The following is a 21,220-nucleotide window of genomic DNA, read 5'->3' on the forward strand; positions in this document are numbered from 1 at the left end:
AGCCAACCATACCTGCGGCCCAACACCTTGTTCACTGTGACAAATGTTGATAGTAACTTTCAGAAAAAAAATTCCAAAATATTCGCCTTGGCTCCCTTGACTCACACACGAAAATAGTCCGAGAGCCGTTCAAGAAGCAAGTGAAAATTGAAAAGTTTGATATACAACCCTAAGAAGATGATTTGCAGATATCTCAACATAATCATTCTCCTTTTCAGTTCACTTCTCACAATGCTGCTGAGCCAGGAATGAACCTCTTATTTAACCTCATCCTCGGTTCCTTAAGGGATCCATGCACATGTGTTTTCCTGAAACACTGTCAATGTTGTGTTACTTTGTGAATCACCCTCGTATATTTAAAAATAAATACGGATTGGAAAATTGCTGTTGAATGGTGTTTAAAACTTTAGTTAGCAACCATGTTTTCCAATAGATTGTATCTGATGACTTCTAAATGTACAAATTCTCTTGCCCACAGTCTCTCCTCCTGATAAGGAACAAGAGTCGAACCAGTACATTGGGTTAGTGATCGGAGTCCTCACTGCTGTAATCCTCCTCCTCACGGCGGCCATCTTGTTCATCGTTGTGAGGAACAGGCGACAGAAGCAGGGAGCGGGGCACTCGGTACTCCCAGGGGCCTTTGGGGAGAAGAGGGTGACCATGAACATGAAGGTAAGCGACTGCTTATTCCATAACATAGCACACCATCTTACATCTAGATTTGTAAACAGTTCCGCTTCTTTGGATACACACGAAGAATTACTGATATGTTGTATTGTACAAAGCGATCCACTAAACCTTAAGAACACTTAACAGGTTGAGAGGAACGATACATTGTCTAGGACAGAGTGAGACGACCTTCGACTCTCGTACTCCGGCAGAAACAATAACCATAAATCTTGGGGTTTAGAAACAAACAGTTAAACACGGTTTCTTCTCAGCACCCGTCCCTACCCTTCGTTGACCGCGAAAAGTGTCTTACTAAGTTTTGATTGAAAAAATTTCAATGCACAACACATAATGATCATTTTACCCTAGAATTGGCAACATTGAAAAGACAACTACAAAGATTATCAAACGTTAGTCAAGACGGCAAGGGTTACAAAATTTATTATCATTTATTCTGATGGAGGACTGAAATGCATGCTCTGAGAAGATATCAGCTTTTATGCAATGTTATTTTATTTGGCGGAAGTCCATTGAAAATAAATTATTTACATATTTCAAATCTTGGCTTTTCTGTTGTTTTGAGTGAAGGCATATGATGGTGGAATTCCAGAGTGAGTGAGTTGCAGTGAATATTTCAATGTTTTGCTCCTAATCGGGACTGTACCTATGGTTTAGAGTGGGATGCAGACCACTACGTGCCTCCGTAATGGCTCCAACCAGGACCGTTTAATTACAAAGCGACACGTTAGCACAACTCTATCGAGGAGGCCTTTTCTTGTTTAGAATCTTGACTTAACGAACAAGACATTACCTCATGGCAAACTAAATTTGCGTCACATGCTACGTTTTAATAGTATATTTTGTGGTATACGGGTCATATCACCAGAAGGCGGAAGCAAGTTAGTCAAAGATGTTCTGACTAAGGATATTTATAGAAACATCCATCTCCAGTACCCTCTTTGCACGACACTGATTTGGCTTGAGGCTGTCAACCGCCTTCTCAGATTCTTACATGCTTAATGCACTTCTTATTTGCAGTTCTGTGTGCAAACAACGCATCAAGCCATCTCAACAACGGCATATTGTCTTGAATCATAGTATAAATGGATGCAACTATTAATCTTGTCAACTATGTGACACGTGAAATCTGACACTCTATAAACACGCATGTTAAATTCGGTCTGAGTGGGTAACTTAATGCTGGCTGCATCAACTCGAAAGGAGAGGGAAAAGTACAACGCTTCCTCTTCATTCATATCAGAACGTTGTCTTGTTTTCCTATTTTCTTACGTTGTCTTATTTTGGGAAGTGTCATAGGGCTCTTTTTCTACACGGCTTTGCGCCAAGGAGGCAAGAGATGGCAGGTGCTCTCAAGACAAAAGAGAAGCGAGATGGTGAATGAAAGGGCAACTGTGCAGCGATGTTGCCAGATTTATTTGTTGTATTTTTCTATTTGTGCATGTGCGACATGTTCCTTGCTGATGAACGTTTCGTTTCCAGCATGTTTTATGCCTTCCAGTTTTGGAGAACGTAGCTGTACTCCTTAGCAGAAATAATAAACTGTTCTCAAATTGCGTAATTAATGTACAATCGTGGAAGGAAATGCTTCCCCCATAAGACTTTATGAAGGAAGTATTTTGTCCATGACTGGGCCCCTCCTCTCCCTCTTCTTTCCTTCAGTTCTTTTCTAGTTTCTTCCTACCTAATCTACTCACTTCAATGCTCTGTAATTCGAATCTAGAGGTAAATGCCATCAGGACGGTAAAAAGACTCAACTTTGCTTAACGCTAACCACCCTGCCAGATAATAAACCCGTCTAGTTTGCTACACTGTTTTACACCAAGTGTAGTTCTGGTGCAAGGAAATTGTGTTCAACCAAGTAGACCTTCAGGTTCAGTAGATTCAACAAATGCCTGTCTGCTGCTTTCAACGTTCATTTGATTGGTTAGCATGTACCACGTGATCGTACACCGCTTCAGGACATAGTGCAAAGGGTGCAGACACCAAATACATCATGTGACACCAAATCAACGAAGTAGACGTCTTGGTGTTGCACTTTTGTAACCAACTAGTCAAAAAGTGCAGCGCTCCAAAGCCAAGTGTGTTGTGTTGTGTGACTGAAGTTTGGACAATTCTACTTTCTATTGTAAGTTATTGATTTAGTTGTCAACGCCAGTCAAAATTTTAGTAGTCGCATTGGCATCATTGATTATTTTGGGCAGAGATGTTGAAACAAGTAACTTCTGCAAAGGGAAGTCATGCCTTTTTCCAGCGCTTGTTTAATGTATGAAAAATTCGGAACTTCAACAGATTGAAAGTTCGCTTATCAAAAGTGATAACTCGTTATATAAGTCAGTTGTTCATTATGCTTTGGGTTTGATTCTCGGCTTGGGATTGACAATTATGTGTGAGTGTCCATCATCAATTTCTTCTAATCATCACTCATCCGCCGACCTCCATGGCGAAGTGATGGAAGTCAGTGGCCTTTATGAGTGTGTTCCTTCATACTTCATCATATCATCACTCATTCTCATCTTCGCGATTAGCCAAAAGTGGCAGAAATGCGAAGTAAAATAAACCAAATCAATCAATAAGTCATCACTCATCCTTATTATCGCAAATAGCCCAGTGAAGTAACGAAAATAACAGAACTACGAAACGTACCTTCTATACTCTATCCCAGGAATCTCTAGAGCAAGGGCGCGTATAGTTGCAGAGACGGGAAGAAAGTAAGTGAGCGGAAAGGAGCAGTACACGCTACTGCGAAGGCTTATAATTTAAATCGCTTTTGCCCCACCACGCAATCCCGTCCCCTCTCACGTGTTCATTGGTTGAGCCGTCTCGCGTTACTACTTGCTCAGAGACTTGTTTTCATTTGCTTGCTCCAGAGTTTTCAGGGACAAAGTATAGTTTGTTTTCGTTTTTTTTTAAAAAAAATAATTATTCCGAGACGGCATACGAGACCAGAATGAGACAGGGATTTGTAAAACGATATGAGATCGTCAACGAGACAGACCTGTTCATTCTTGAAGTTTCAATTTTTTGTATGTGGCTGCACGAAAATATCCCGTTCCCGGCAACCCTGATTTTTAAGTCCGCTAGTGGGACGCTTGGATGAAGAGCAAAAGGCATGAAATATTAGTTGTGACAGATGACGGTCGAGGACCGCCGCAGCGATCTTCGCTTGTTTCCCGCATCGCCTCAGATAAATGCAAAAACGCGTGCGCCTGACAGCTCTAGTTGACTTCACCCTGCGTTATTGGCCTCCTAACATTTACACTGCCATCCGGTTTAAGAAAATATAGAAAGTGAAGGAGTGAGGAGGCTGCACAGGAATAGAAACGGGAGAAAGAAGAAAGAGAAAACGGCTCTAAGAGCCATGTCAAATCGCTTCCGGAAAGACGGAACAAATTTTGTTTATGACTTATTTTCCGACTCATTTTATGAGCACCGTTCCGAGAAACATGATACTAGACCATGCATAAAACAACGTTTCGTTCTTCTCCGCAACAATCTTCAGAATTGCCCTGCGCTTTTTTCCCCCAATGCTTCCTCTCGGAGTGATGGAATGGCCCAGATGCAGCGGTTATGCATTCCTCAGGCCTGTATGGTGCTATTTCTTACCAAGTTTCCAAGAATGTGTAGACGTTACAGGGCCAATGCTAAACATATGGGTCAAGTGTCCTAACAGATGTGCATTTGAATGACTGAAACCGGAAATGCACCCAGGTGCACTTCTCAGAATAAAACTAAAGATGCTAAATTTGAATCGCTTGCGTAACGTCAAAAAGGTTTTTGCACAGCTTCTATGATGGCGAATGATGCATTCATGTCACAGGCGCAAGTCTGAAGATTTCGGATGATCGATTGATGTCACAGGCGCACGTCTGATATTTTCTTTTTCTTCTTAAGATTGACTTGTGCAATAGGAACATTTGCGATTGCGATATGATATTTGTGTGATATATTGGCGGGTTGGACATTTCAGACATTTGATTTCATTTATGCGACTTCAGAAATTGTAATTAGTTTTTCTTTCTTTTTGGCAACTACAGGCTGTAAAGGGGAGGGTTGTATTTTCTAAATGACTTGTGGGATGGGATAATTTGCGACTTCTTATTTACATGATGGGAAGGGAGTAGGGGGTGGCATTCTGTGGAAAAGGACAACAAGGACTTTCAACGTAGGAGTTACTTCATTTTTGGACTCACAAATTTAACTTCGACCCGCAATTCAGTGCCTGGCCTTGGTAAAAAGAGGTAAGTTACCTTCTTAGGTTTAATTTTAGCCTTCATTTTTGGTATCTTCATGTTTCAATGCGGAAAACAGTGAGAAATAGTATTGGGGGCAGGTGACTCCTGCCAATTTCTAACATGTCTTTATAGATAAAGGCGGGGCCGCGGTAGCGGTACGGGGCGGTAGGTCAATTACCCCAGGGGCGGAGCCCGGAATCGGTGGGAAATTTGGACTCAACAATTTCAAACGACAATATCTCAACTTCAAACGGCTGTACATTCGTAAATACTTATTTCCGCGCTTCAAATTTTTGTTCTTCATAATTAGCATCACAGAATCTTCATAAGAAAAAAAACCCTCCGAAATCGAGGGTGTGGAATGTGATACCGGACCCGCCAAAAGTGGCATAAAAGCCAAGTAAAATGCGCCAAAATCATAAATCAATCTCTATCAGTTTCAGGTCACAATTGAGATCTTGTTACGTAGGACACTATCTGATTTGAATTGTCTTATTTCTACTTTATGTACAGATAGGCTAATCGGGACTACAGCTTAGAGTGGAATCCGAACTACTATGTGCCTCCACTGAGTATCGAATCCGGGACTCCATCACAAAGTTACCCCTACGTCATCAGGGAGGCAGAAAACCGTAGTCGAATGCCAAGCAAATTTTAACATGTTACTACCTAGGTATTAAACTTGTGGACTGTCTCCTTGGCATTCTGAAGCTATCAAGATCTATACCCTGTCCCAGTTATATATGGAGCAGACGAACGAGAACAAGTCTCTGCGCAAGTAGTGACACGAGACGGCTCCACCAGTGAACACGTGAGAGGAACGAGATTGAGTAATGGAGGGGTGAGGCGACTGGAGTTACTCGATTTCCCTGCTTCGCATTAGCTTTGCCCACTCACTTTCCCTCCTTCTGTTCTGGCGCTATGCGCGGTCCTGCTCCACAGTTAGCTGGGACAGGGTATACTTGGTTTTGCCCCATGTCCAGTATTGCTCTGCTTTTCAATATATGCGTTAGCTTGTAATGAATTACCGCTTGGTATTCATTTCTCGTAAGAATCAATTCTAGTTTGCTACACCACCTATTCCATCACTTCATTAGCCGACCTTGGTGGCGAAGTGGTTAGCACAGCGTACTACGACACTAGGGGTCCCAGGTTCGAATCTCGGCCTGGGCATGAGTGTTCATCAATTTGATAATAGGCGTCACTCATTCTCATCCTCGCAAATATCCAAAAGTGTCAAAGACAGTAAAATACACCAAATCAATTTTGTTTCTGCCTTCTCTACACATTGTAACAAGCCATAGGCTCTTACAGGGGTGTGGAATGTAGGTAAGGGCTTCGTACATTTACGATTTCAGCCACTGTTAAGCTGATGTGAACAGCACCACACTCCGGCTGACTCAACCGCAGTTCAATGTCTTGAACGCTCATAGCCTTCGTTTGATCTGAAGCCGATGTGATCAGCACCACTCTTCGCCTTCCCAGTTGGCCCTGATTGGAAGCTGGGTCCACCCCTATGCACGGACATGGTACTATAAATTTCGCCAGAGATCATGCACCACGGAAACCGAACCCCTGTCTCCAGTGTGGCAGTGAGACCACAGTTACAAACTATTAGTATTGTGTTATTGTGATGTTATTTTATATCGCTTGTTTACATGTCCAAGTTTACCGTAGATGAGAAGAAATTGTGATGTTAAAATGAGAAAAATAAATTGTAAGATAGAAACGTCAGTGTACTGTTCCGCCAAAGAGAAAAATACGAACTAAAGAGGACAGTTATTTGTTTACTCTTTTCGTGCATTCCACTGTTTCCATATTCATAGCACTCGATCGTGACGTAGTGCACCTTGGACTACGTTTTGCAGGCTAGCGAGGCTCTGGCGTTTGGACTAACGGCCAGTTTAATACTCTGTGGAGCAATCCTCTGTCGTCCTTACACGTTTATGATTGCCCTTTAGTTCATTTGATCTTATCACTGTTGTGCGATGCAAACACATGTATTATCAAGATAAAGCGTAACTCTATATTTTAACAAAACTACATTCCATCTTGCTTGCACAGATTATTACATAGCAACAACAGCTTGCTTATTCTTCCTCTAGGAGGCAGCACTATAATCACCACTCATCATCATCTTTGCAGTTAGCCAAAAATGGCAGAAATGTGAAGTAAGATAATCTAATAAATCAATCACAAACGAATGTGACTAGGAAAGTGTCTTGCGTACTTTCGACGTGGCATTTTGCCACGTCTTGTACGCTCGCATACGTGACCTTCGGCAACGTTTTTGGTTCATCATTGCTCTTAATGCCTTTGAAAATATCGTCATGGAGGAAGATAAATGAGTATGTTCTCTTAATTGAGGAGTTTAGAACATAACGTTATGTATGTACCGGCTTTTTTTATAATACAAATATTCAAAATTGTATATTTTCTTAATAATAAATTGAGTAAGCAATAACCGTTTGAAGATAAGTAGTTGGATCTTTTATATAAACTAATTCAATAGCGACACTAGATTAAATTGGAAAAGCAATATTTCGTCATTTTTTATTTTCACAATTGTAAACGTAATTGAAAAATAATTGTTTCTCGCCATTCCCCTCAAATTCCTACCTCTCCTCTGTAATAAATTCGTATGCTCATATTTTCAAATTCGTAAAGTCTAGTATAATACACTTACAGTAGATTCCGGGTTGAAATAAATAAATAAACATTCTTTTAAGTTCCCTAGCAACGTCCGTTTCCATGTCAACAACAAGCGCGGCAAACTCTATTGTGTTTTAGTATACCTCTAAACATTTAATTAAAACAACCACGATGTAAATATTTTCGCATTCAGTTTACCATTAGATACGTAATTGTATCTGGACTGAAACTCATTATGTAGATGTCAGTCTTGTTTGAGGCACCTTTTCTAACCAGGAATTGATTCATCTGTTTTGATCTGTGAGAAATAGTGTAGATAGACAATTAAGAATTGATGGAAATAATGTTTGCTGCAAGAAATGCCCGTGGCAACGAGTTGCTAAGTACATGAAAAAGGGCACTTTCAGCCTTAAAAAAGGGCAACGTGAGCGATTTTTTAATTTTCTCGGTATTTTGGGACAATTTCATGGGGGTCGTAATCAGGCATTTTTTGGCTCCGGGGCTTCCTTCATGGAGAACATTTATGTCAAGGAGTGAGTGAGTAGTGGGATTGGGGCTTTATAGATATCGAACTCGCGCAGTTTCGACGTGGCCTTCGGCCACGACTTGTGCGCTCGGCGTAGTGACCTTCGGTCACTCCTTGTTTTCTTCAATCCTCTAAATGCCTTTGAAATAATCTGAGTGTATCATTGGAGGAAGGGAAACGAGTAAGTGTAATTACTTATTTGAAAAGTTTAGAACGTAACGTTATGTGTGTACGGGCTCTAATATTGTACAAATATTCAAAATATTATTGTCTATTTTCTTAATAATAAATTGGGTAAGTAATATCCGTTTCAAAATAGTTAATTAGATGTTTTATACATACGAATAGCGACACTAAATTCGAAGAGCAACATTTACTTCTGTTGACATTTTTAAACGTAATTCACCTCAAATTCCTACCTCTCCTCTGTAATAAATTCTGACGCTCATCTTTTGAAATTCGAAACGTTTAGCATAATTCCATGGACAACAACAAGCACGGCAAGCTCTAAAGAATTGTTTTTTATCATGCATCTAAACATTTAGTTAAAACAAGCACGATGTAGATTGTATCTAGACTGAATCCTCTTCTTATGTAGATGTCACCCTTGTTTGAGGCTCCTTTTCAAAACCAGGAGTTCATTCATCTGTGTGTGATCTGTGAGAAATATAATGTAGCTAGACAATTAAGAATTGAAGGAAAGAATGTGAGCTGCATAAAATTCCCGTGGAAACGTTTGCTAAGGACGTGAGAAAAGGGCATTTTCACCCTTAAGAAAGGGCCAAGTGAGGGATTTTTTAAATTTTCTCGACCTTTTGGGACAATTTCATGGTTGTCGTAATCGACCATTTATCGTCTTCGGGGCTTCCTTCATGGAGAACATTTATGTCAGTGAGTGAGTGAGTGAGTGAGTGGTGAGATTGGGGCTTTATATATATTGGACTCGGGTACTTTCGACGTGGCCCTTGGCCACGTCTTGTACGCTCCTATGCGTGACCTTCGGCCACGTTATGGACGCAATCACTTAATAGATGGGGTTCCTCAATGATCTTAATGACTTTGAAAATATCTGCATGTTGTATTGGATAAAGGGGAACAAGTGTATAAGTTTGCTAATTTGAAAAGTTTAGAAAATAACTTTATGTGTGTACTCTAATATTGTACAAATATTCAACACATTATTGTCTATTTTCATAATAATAAACTGGATAAATATTGTCCGTTTCAAAATAGTTAGATATTTCATATAAACGAATTGAATAGCGACATTAATGAAAAAGCAATATTTACGTATTTTCTCATTTTCACATTTGTAAACGTAATCGAGAAATAATTGTTTTCCGTCATTCCCAACAAATTCCTATCTATTCTCTCTGATAAATCCTGATGCTCATGTTTTGAAATTCAAAAAGTCTAGCATAATTCCCTTACAGTAGTTTTCGGGGTGAAAATAAACTTTCTTTAAGTTTCCTAGCAACGTCCGTTTCCAAGCACTGTAAGCTCCCCTAAACATTTAGTTAAAACAAGCACGATGTAGATATTTTCGCATTGAGTATAACAGTGTATAGGCCTACGTAATTGTACAGCTGGACTGAATCTTCTTCTTATGTAGATGTCACCCTTGTTTGAGGCACCTTTTCAAAACCAGGAGTTCATTCATCTGTGTGTGATCTGTGAGAAATATAATGTAGCTTGACAATGAAGAATGAAGCAAACAATGTGGGCAAGAAATGCGCCATGGAAACGGTTTGCTAGGGATGTGAAAAAAGGGCATTTTCACCTTCCTTCATGGAGAACATTTATGTCAGTGAGTCAGTGGTGGGATTGGGGCTTTATATATATTGATAAATAAGTAATAGCTATCATAATTACACACCTACAAAGTTGATTATGTACAGGTTATGTTTTTCGGCTGAACTGTGATTACCGGGTGTCAGGAGCTTGTCACCATTCTTCCCTCTTTTCACAATTTTCTTGATAAAAACATCCCATTCTTTCATTCCCGCCGTTGCACGCTTTGAAGCTTGTTCAAAATTAAGAACTGCAATAAATTGATTGCCAGCTTTCCCCTTCACGATGGTACAATCAACAAGCCTTTGATAGTGCTGCAAATTTTGGCAACGCAGGGGCAGCTACAATGCAAGCAGCTGATTGCACCTCCCACTCTCCGCCGCTTGCTTACTTTAGCAAAATCGACAACAGCCCCACAATGACATAGTTATAGAACAGCTACGTTTGTTGTTTACACACATAATATAGACTTCCTTGATTCTAGATCTGCGTTCTGCTCTGAATTCTCTCAAATACCTGTTGCATCCTTTACCGATGTTTTGGGAATATTTTTATATTACTTGTTGCATAGTTTCCCAACGGGTCTTGTCTCCTCAGAACTTGAAAAGCAATTCCATTTGGATGTTCTTGTCTTTCCATAAAGAGAAAAAACTCAGAACGAAAGCAAATACCCCTTTCCCTGTCGCATCTCTGACAGATCAATACAGCTTCACCGATCTCTCTCTCTCTCTTTCTCTCTGCTCCTCGTTCAAAAAAATATACCATTCTGGCTAATTTAGACCATGATTTCATCGAATTCCGATTACATCCATCTTTCAGCGAGACCAAAACAAACAAGTCGAAAGATTTTAGATAGGAACAAGGCTAAATCGGGAACAAATTGAGTCTCCGAAAAGGGAGGAAAGGGGGGGGGGGAGAGGGAGGAAAGTGGAAGAAACATGGAACCATCTATCTATAAACAATATCTAGAAATAACTACGAAGAAGAAGAGAGAATGTCTTGTTTTCCATGGATGTTTTTTGTTGCCTCTCTCGTAAGATGAAATCTGCAGCTTCCGCTGGAGCATAAATGTTGATGTCTCAGGGGTCGAAGGAAACAGTCACTAAGTTACCTGTCTCTCGCGTTTTCCTTGTAGTTGTAACTTGTAGTTGCGACCTATAAATAAATACGCAGCACTGGCAACCCTGAATTTGTATCAACGAGTTGCATACAAGCAGGATAAAATTGCATTTTTTTGACAGTGACCTTGAAGCGTTCGTAGCTTTCTGGCTGACTTAATTAACGCCTCTAACTTGTACGGCGATTAGAACTAGTGGTAAGAACCTTAAGAAAGGTATGATGGGTAACATCTCAGCATCTGCATCAAGCGGCTGAAGAAAAGCAACGAAAAAACCTAATTATTTTACGCGTTCGAAATCCTGTGCTGGAAAAGTTGCGATTATGCATAAGCATGGACTACAAACACTGTTTTAAACACTTTTTAATCATCCTAGATGATCGCTCATGGGGTTTGAATTCCCGATCTCCCTAGTGCTAGTCCACCACATTAATCAACCTAACTTGTAGGATGAAAACTTATTTTTCGTATTACAAGAAACGAAAGGGTCCATTTCTTCTTCTAATAAAAAGGATGAGAGATGGGGCTGAGTTCTTATGCTCAGTATAATGGAAATTGCTTCAACTTTTGAAACATGTAGTGCTGGGAGAGTTGATGACAAGAAAGGTGCAAACAAGAAATATAATCATATGCGAAAAATTTATACATAGTCTACACAGATACTTGCCTAGCCTAATATAATAGTTTGTGTCACTTGGATAATTCTCTGTCGCTGGTTCTTAATAATACTAAATTTGCGACAGCACCAAGAAGAAGTCATGCGATGAATGAATGGTAAGTTTCCGGCCTAACAGGGAAAGTATTGGAAGAGATAAAAATCCTTTTAGTGTGTTGCGAGTCAATGTTTCAGAACATGTTGTGCAAAATTTGAGACAGATACTGCTAGTAATTCTTTTGTGTTACAAGTTGAAAGTCACCATGGCAACGCAGAGTGTGCAGTTTTCCAAATTGGAGAAGAGAGCTGTCATCAAGTACCTCTTCTCGAAGAACATGGGAGCCAAGGAAATATACGACGAATACACACAAACAATGCCCAATGACTGTCCTTCATACAGAGCAGTGAAATCATGGGTGGCGGATTTCAGGAGGGGGGAACAAGCACAGAGGATGAAGAAAGGCGAGGAAGACCCAGAACAGAAGTGACTGAGGAAATTGTTGATAGTGTCCACGACCTGATCCTTGCAGACGGAGGATTGGTCTGCAATGTATAGCAGGTACCCTAGGCATCAGTTTAGAGAGGGTGCATCAAGAATTGGAGATGAAAATACTTGTTGCCAAGTGGATGACCAAACTCTTGACAACTGATCACAAGCGGAAAAGAAGGGACAGTGCTAAGGCACGGTTGGACCGTTTCTCGTATAGTGCAGCCAGTGTTACTGAACGAATAGTGATAGTGGATGAAACTCCATTACATGTATGATCCTGAGACAAAGTATCAATCCATGCAGTGGTACCATACTGGATCACCATGGCCCAAAATATGTTGGTGACAGAAATTTGCAGGAAATGTAATGGGTGAGGTATTTTGGGATTGGGACGGGAATATCTGGAAAATGGCACCACCTTGAATGCTGAAAGTTATGTGGTCCTGTTGGATAGATTACATTCCGCTTTGAAGGAAAAGAGGCGGGGGAAACTGTCAAAAGGCATCCTCTTCCTCCATGACAATGCTCCTTGCCACAAGGCAGGTATTACAATGCAGAAATGTCGTGCTTTAAAGATGCACTCATTGACCACCTCTTATCACCCAGATCTGGCCCCCTCAGACTATTATCTTTCCCCCAAACTCAAAATGCACCTCAAAGGTACTAAATTAAGGGACGTCAGTGACGTCCTTTCATTAGAAGAGGCATGGTGTGCAGACAAGATATAACCTTCTATTGCCATGGGTTAGAATTACTGCAGAAACGTTGTGCCAAGTGTGTCAACCTGAAAGGGAACTATGTTGACTAAAATGATATTCATTTGTCACTGGCGCCATTATATCTTTCCGAGGCCGGAAACTTATCAAATCCCACTCGTATTTAACTACTAACCACTAGGTGCCGCTGCATCAGCACAACAACGTTTGGAGACAAGAGTTTCATTCGACACTTCTCGCCAGCGAGCACATCCCGTCAGGAAAAGACAACAAAACTGCAGTCACTGTATTCTTCTAGCTACCAAGTGCTGCTTATGTTCGCTGGCAAGATTACAACAGGCATGTTCGTCACCATTCGGTAATTAAAAATTCCTCTTAGCTTTAGTATGCTTCCATGCAAATTCTGTCCAATGATTGCCTCACTTTAGACATGCAATATTTTTTCTCAGAGATGTGAAAAGGAAATCTTGGTTTCTTATGGGAATATCGCCATGCATCTTAAAACTCAAAGTTTGTAAGTCCACTTAATGCTCAGTTAGGCTAAACAGGACAGGACTTACCGTTTCTAAGTGGGTTCCGAACCACTATGTACCTCCACCGCGTATCGAACCAGGGAACGTTGATTACAATGCGAGGGAGGTAACACTACGTCATCGGGAAGGCACACATTTTGAAACTCTTGCACTCTTCTGTGCAACTGTTGATATTAAACATTTCTGCCTAAAAGTTAAAGACAAATGCAATGCAAGGTCTTACATTCCAGCAGAAATTTTCAAATGTTTGAAAGGTTTTTCCTAAGGCACGAAACGTAGTTGTAACGTCGTAGCTTTGTAATGAAGGGGTCCCGGGTTCGATACTCAGTGGAGGTACACCTTGGTTCGGACCCCACTTTAAACTGTAGATCCAGTCCCAATTAGCCTGCTGTGCATAAAAGTGGACTTCAAACACAATCAATCAATCCCAAAGCACACCACATGAAATGGATATTTAAGGAAAACAGCATAATTACGTAAAGTTGGGGACACACCCCTTAAAATTATACCTCAGTTACAGAAGCATGAGGAGGTTTCACTTGTAATTCAACTTTGAATGACAACTGATTCTGTGCTTAGGGGCATGAGGGAAGCTTTCCGCCACATTCTCCCCTCAGCAGCGGCTCGTAGCACTGTTGCCAACTTAGCTCTTTTGGAACCAGATCTGGCTCTTTCGTGCACTCGCTTTGCCGCGAACTGCCGGCGCTCGCCCCCACTCTCTCGTCCCACTATGATTCTATCACTGGCTCCGGCCCACATAGGAGAACTTTCGCCATGAATATACATTTTGCACGTGATATTGTATTAACTGGATTGCCACTGCCCCTTTTACCACTCCACTTTTCTATAGCGCCGTGGCTGACGTGAAGATGACATATTTTCGATTTCATACGACCATCGGTATATTATTGAGATGGGCGATGCCGTCAGAACTGGACAGTGAAAACTAAGAATAAATTGTCATCACTTTAAAATTAACAGTAATATGACATCTAAAATTACCCTAGGAGGCACTTTATCCAGCTTTTGTAAATCTAGGTCCTTGAAAGTCAACTTTAGCTCCACTTGAGCTATAATTTAGCTCTTTTATGCGCATCGGGTTTGGCAACACTGCCAGGAATGCATTACGCTTATGGGATTATTAGTTTATTTGTTCTCTTGGGAATATCAAACTTCCAATGGGAAAATATGTCAACGGAAACAGGTCAGATTGAAGATGTGATTGGCATGCGGAAAAGTCGAAACTTCCATTTGATTAGCTGTAACTTTGAAGTTGTTGCTTTTTCCCTCCATTAAGAATTCATCACATATTTCAATGCACAAATGGTCAATGTATGAACAACAAAGATCAAAGTAGAGAACAAACAATGTCGGCATGACTGCCTTCAACACGTAACCTGTCGTTTCCTTCCGATGCAGTCCCGTCCAAGTGAAACCGCATCTCTACCGAAAACTTCCCCAGGCCGGTATTCTTCCCTTAGATTACGGATCAAAGGCTTTGCCGCGCTCAAGGAAGCGCCCGGCAGAGGAACCCCCGAGACACAGGAGAAACCAGGGAACTTCTGGGTCGGTGGTCGATTCCGTAATAGCCTCCACTCCATCAAGTGTCGTTGTTAGCTGTCCGTTTCCATGGAAACCGAAAATCTTCCCGTCCTTTCCTCCTATCCCATTTCGGTGGAGGAGTCGCTTAGCACCTGAGATCTACCTTGCGTCTATTTCTCTCGCCCTCCTCTTTCTGTATATCTCCGTAACGCATTTTCTATCTCTGCAAACTCTTTCTTCTTTCGACTCTCTCTCTCTCTCTGTGTTCTTGTCTTTCTGCCTTTCTCTCTATACCAACGGTTTCTCTATGTGCTATATATCCTACCTTTCCAATCTTTAGTACATATCTCTTTAGTTTCCTAGCACTTCTCTTACTCTCTCTGTATCTTACTTTCCTATCCGTCTCTCATTCCTTGTCCCTCTCCACTCTTCAACTCTATTCCCCATTCTTCTCTGTGTTACTCTCTCCCTCTCGATATTTCCCCTCTCTTCCACATCTTTCCCTCTATCTTTTCATCTTTTCACCATTTCTCTCCATGTTTCCTTCTTCTCTATCCCCGGCGATCTTTAGTCTCTTTTCTTTTTATCTCTGTGTTGATCATTCTCTATCTTCTCTTTTTATCTCTCCCTTGATCCTTCTATCTCTCTCTTGTCCGTTTCTTTCCCTTATCCTTCTCCCTTTTCTTTTCTCTCTCCCTTGTCATTTTACCCTCTTCTCTCTTTGCTCTCTTGATCTTTTCCCCTCTTCATTTCTCTTTATTTTTCGTAAGCTCTCCTTTTCTCCCTCCTGAGCTTACCATCTCTTCTTGTTTTCTTTTCTTTACTTTACCGCTCTTCCTTCTTCCTCCTTACCTTTCCCTCTCTTCTCCTTTTCTTCCTCATGATATTTCTCTCTCTTCTCCTTCCCTATCTTTTGATCTTTCCCTTCCTTCTCCTTTTCTTCTTCATTATCTTTCACTCTCGTCTTCTTCCCCATCTCTTGATCTTACCCTCTCTGCTCCTATATCTCTCTCTTGATCTTTCCCTCTCTTTTAACTCCTCATTATCTTTCCCTCTCTTATCGTCCCCCTCCAAAGCCCTCTATCTTTCTCTAGATCTTTGCCCTCCTTTCTCTCGTTCCCGTCTCCCTGCAGCCCGCACCTGGTTGCTTGCTGCCTTTTCCTTGCCGGCGGGAAAGAAATATCTCCTCGAGAGGAGGCGAAATAGCATCTGGCTGGAGATAACCAACCGCATCTTTCAGCAGCAAATATGTTTGCGCGCAACCTAACGACCTGAAAAGGGGTTGCTTCTTGGCTTAAGGTGCTTCCAGGAAGCACAGGGCGTGCGCCTCTTTAGGGATATTGCATGCCTGAATAGGTGATTTCTGATTTTCAACAGCTTTTGTTCTCAGCTCGATATCTAACAGAGACGAGAAGTTACTTTGCCGGTACTTAGCTGAATAAATAAAACAATACACGCTTCCACGAGTACCTGTGGAGCTTCTAACGATATGAAATGAAGGCACCTCTTACATTCCCTCTCTTCTCGTTCTCTCCCCCTAATCTCTCACTCTCTCTCCCTTGATATGTCGCTTTTTCTCCTTTTCTCTCTTCCCCGATCATTCCCTCTTCCCTTTTACTCTCTGGTCATCTTTTTCTTTCTTCTACTTGTCATTCTTCTTTGACCTTTCCCTTTATTTTCCTTTTATCTCTCCTGTGATCTATTCCCTTCTTCTTTCTTTCCTCTTTGCTCTTTTCCTTTCTCCTAATTCTTTTCCATTTAAAACTTCCCTTTCTTCACACTTTCTCTCTCCCGTGATCTTTCCCTTTCTTCTTCTTTTCTCTTTCATCTTTTTCTGTCTTCTAGTTTTCTGTTCCCTTTGATTTTCCCTTTCTTCACACTTTCTCTCTCCCGTGATCATTCCCTATCTTCTCCTTTTTCTTTTTTGATATTTCCCCTTCATCTCCTTTTCTCTCTCCCGTGATATTTTCCTTTCTTCATATTTTATTTTCTCTTTCATCTTCTCCTTTCTTCACACTTGCTCTCTTCTGTGATCTTTTCCTTTCTATCCTCTTTGATCTTTCCCGTTCTTCTTTACCGAGATCTTTTCATTTCTTCTCCTTTCCTCTCCTCTTTCATCTTTCCTTTTTTATTTATACCAGAACCAAGTATTCTCCTAGGAAGGACCGAGTATTCTACTACCCATAGTTCTTCACAAAACTGAAGTTGCAACGGTGGAATATTAAAATGTTAGTAGTGTATTTTGATCAAGGGAAATACGTATATACTGGAGTGTTTAATAAGTTAATGTTTTGCTTGGGTGTCGCTTTGCTAAAAATGAAGTTAATGGCCTCGAAAACAGTAATTCATACAGAGAGTAGCGAACAAGTCAGTCAGTCTAAAACAGGCTTGAGCATCTCACTTGCACTTCTAAAGTCCAGCAAACATTCCGTGCTGTGTGATCTTCCCGCCTGCACATAGCACGGCACGGCCAGTATGCAGCAGAGTAGGAGTGGGGGAACCACACCACACTGTTACCAGAACTCGAGCGGTTTCGCACTGCACCAACGCAACCGACGAAGCCTCGTGCCTCGCTCTCTTATAACGCCATAGTACCGCTTCTCCCACATGAACACAAAAACGCTCTTTTTCAATACGGCGGGTTTATCAGACCTGGCCTAAAAGTTACTAAAATATTGCTCCAACCGAGTGAAAGGTACATTAAAGTACGGTAGCTTAAATATCTCAATCCTTTCCAGCCATAAAACCCAATGCCCGGTAAACCATTTATGAAAGCTACCTATATGCTTCTTCAGTTCAGTTCCACGGGCTCATGTTCAGCTTCATGATATCGTTCCACCTTTCCATTTAAAAAAAGAGAAAAGAAAATTAACAAAAATAACCATGGAAACCAGACGCCTTGTTTCATTTGAGAATGGAAGCGAGGGGGCATATCATTTGCACTGACCCAGTTGCATTTTAAAGTCTCCCTGGGGGGTCGTGATTCTGATTAACAACTCGACTGCAGCGGTTTTGCTTCTTCAAAGGACTAAAGTGAGCTCGCTCGTCGGGCAACTTCCTAACGAAACATATTCAATTTACCTTGCCGGACAAACTTCAAAATAAATACGAAATTCCTCTTTTTTGGTTGACTTTCTGGTTTTATTTACGCTACAGAACTGGTTAAAATGCCAATAATAAATTGAAAAAATGTACTGAACTGTAGGCGCAGTTTCGCACAATCGTCGAAAAGAGCTGTGGGGTATGAAAGTGCCCTCTATCGCCACTATTATAAATACAATCGGGACAGATTATTGTTTAAAAGTGGATCTTAATCACTAGGACTCAAACTAGCGATGGTTTGATTGAAAATCTTGCTTTAGTTCTCTCTTCGAGTCTTGAAATATAGTGTATAAACACCATGCATAGCCTATTACTGCAAATTTATTCTTTTTAAGCTTTGTTTCGACGCAGAGCCTTAAAAAGAACAATTTTATCCTGAACTTATGCAACCAACAAGCAAAGGTCACTCTGTCATTTCCTTCCTCTCTAGCTGTTCTTTTCCCTTCTTTCTCCATATCTATCGCTCTGTCGTTTTCTTTTCACCATTCGTTCTCTTACTTTATGAAGTAGAATTTCTAATTTATTTTCCTTCTTTTTCTCTCCTTAGATACTTCTAAGTTTTGTTATTCTCATTCTCTCTATCTACTTTTATGTTCCATTCCACTTCATTTTTCATTTCTCTTCTCTTTCTGTCCTCTCTCTCTCTCTCTCTCTCTCTCTCTCTCTGGGTACCTTTATCTCTTTCTCTCTCCTTTTCTATTCCCCTCTCTCACTTTCTGTTCTTTTCATTTTCTTTCTTCATTTCTCTTCTCTCTGTGTGCCTTCCCTCCTCCCCGTTTCTACCTCTATCTATACATCTATACATCTCTTCCCCTTTCTCTATTTATTTGTCTCTTCTTTTCTGTCCCCTATCTTTCTGTTCCTCTTCTCCTCGTTCTTCATTTTCCTTTCTCCTTTCTCTATTTCATAATGTCTCCTTCTGTCTCTCACTTCCCTCTGCATTCCTTTCTTTGCATATGTTATTCTTTATCTTTCTCCTTTCTATCCCTTTCTTTTTCCCTCTAGCTCAATCTTTTTCTTTCTGCCTTCTCTCTCTCCCGTTCTCGTCGTCTTCCTCTCTCCCTTTGTCTGTCAATGTTCCTCGTACAAACTGCTTTGGTTTCTTGCCGTTAATGCAACAACTCTCTAGAAATGTGTAGGCAAGCAAATGACAGGACCACTACATCTTTTCCTTCCCGCAATATGTGCAACCAGATCTTGCACTGTTCCAGTGACGACACACATTTTGACTCGTACAAAAAAAGAGAGGCCCCAAATGTAACGTAGCATTCTTTGATTTCGGGAGAAAATATGTAAGAAGGGGGCGGTAGTGGAAAGGGGAACTCACTTCCTCCATAATTACTCTCTAAGCAATAATTTGTAGGTCCCGTTCGCTCCCGACAGCGTCTATGGAGAGTCACGCAGGCGGATTAATTTGTGTGCATCGGGGCATGAACAAAATCGCTAAGGGTAAGTGGAGTTGCACCAGGGAAGAGAGGAGCCTGGGAGCGACAGCGTTGCCAGCCTTGCAATTATGTCGCTAAAAGTGAGATATGTGAGTGTGTCCCTTTAAATCTTTCAAATGTTGCGAAATGGAATATTCATTACTTAGGTTTGGAACGTGCAAAATGGAAAGTTGAAACGTATTACATTAATTAGAGGAGCTACTCCATTCACATTTAACAAATCAATTTCATGAGTTATTCAATCTAGGCATTTTCTTACAACATTTAGTAAATTAATTGGATGAACTATTCAATCTAGATATTTTGTTACAACATTTAGTAAATTAAATGGATGAGCCACTCAATCCAGACATTTTGTTACAGAATGTAGTAAGTTAATTGAATGAGCCATTCAATCCAGACGTTTTGTTACAATATTTATTAAATTAATTGGATGAGCCACTCAATCCAGACATTTTGTTACAATATTTATTAAATTAATTGGATGAGCCACTCAATCCAGACATTTTGTTACAATATTTATTAAATTAAATGTATGAGACACTCAATTCAGACATTTTGTTACAATATTTATTAAATTAATTGGATGAGCCACTCAATTCAGACATTTTGTTACAATATTTATTAACTTAATTGGATGAGCCACTCAATCCAGACGTTTTGTTACAATATTTATTAAATTAAATGTATGAGACACTCAATTCAGACATTTTGTTACAATATTTATTAAATTAATTGAATGAGCCATTCAATCCAGACGTTTTGTTACAATATTTATTAAATTAATTGGATGAGCCACTCAATTCAGACATTTTGTTACAATATTTATTAAATTAATTGGATGAGCCACTCAATCCAGACGTTTTGTTACAGAATGTAGTAAGTTAATTGAATGAGCCATTCAATCCAGACGTTTTGTTACAATATTTATTAAATTAATTGGATGAGCCACTCAATCCAGACATTTTGTTACAATATTTATTAAATTAAATGTATGAGACACTCAATTCAGACATTTTGTTACAATATTTATTAAATTAATTGGATGAGCCACTCAATTCAGACATTTTGTTACAATATTTATTAACTTAATTGGATGAGCCACTCAATCCAGACGTTTTGTTACAATATTTATTAAATTAAATGTATGAGACACTCAATTCAGACATTTTGTTACAATATTTATTAAATTAATTGAATGAGCCATTCAATCCAGACGTTTTGTTACAATATTTATTAAATTAATTGGATGAGCCACTCAATTCAGACATTTTGTTACAATATTTATTAAATTAATTGGATGAGCCACTCAATCCAGACATTTTGTTACAATATTTATTAAATTAAATGTATGAGACACTCAATTCAGACGTTTTGTTACAATATTTATTAAATTAATTGGATGAGCCACTCAATCCAGACATTTTGTTACAATATTTATTAAATTAATTGAATGAGCCATTCAATCCAGACGTTTTGTTACAATATTTATTAAATTAATTGGATGATCCACTCAATTCAGACATTTTGTTACAATATTTATTAAATTAATTGGATGAGCCACTCAATCCAGACGTTTTGTTACAGAATGTAGTAAGTTAATTGAATGAGCCATTCAATCCAGACGTTTTGTTACAATATTTATTAAATTAATTGGATGAGCCACTCAATTCAGACATTTTGTTACAATATTTATTTAATTAATTGGATGAGCCACTCAATCCAGACG

General features: G+C 40.0%; 1 protein-coding gene across 3 annotated transcripts in view; it reads left to right on the top strand.

Annotated features, from left to right (window-relative positions):
* The window catches only part of Ddr (discoidin domain-containing receptor 2), a 507,427-nt gene that overhangs the window by 437,213 nt on the left and 48,994 nt on the right, over window positions 1-21,220 (top strand). For all 3 annotated transcript variants that reach the window (XM_083110009.1, XM_083110008.1, XM_083110010.1), the window contains one exon: window positions 479-672. In XM_083110009.1, the coding sequence (XP_082966135.1) occupies window positions 479-672 (194 nt within the window). The remainder of the gene's footprint in view (window positions 1-478; window positions 673-21,220) is intronic.

This window comes from Lepisma saccharinum, chromosome 23 (genome assembly GCF_977018435.1).
Source record: "Lepisma saccharinum chromosome 23, izLepSacc3.1, whole genome shotgun sequence".
Classification (NCBI taxonomy): Eukaryota; Metazoa; Arthropoda; class Insecta; order Zygentoma; family Lepismatidae; genus Lepisma; species Lepisma saccharinum.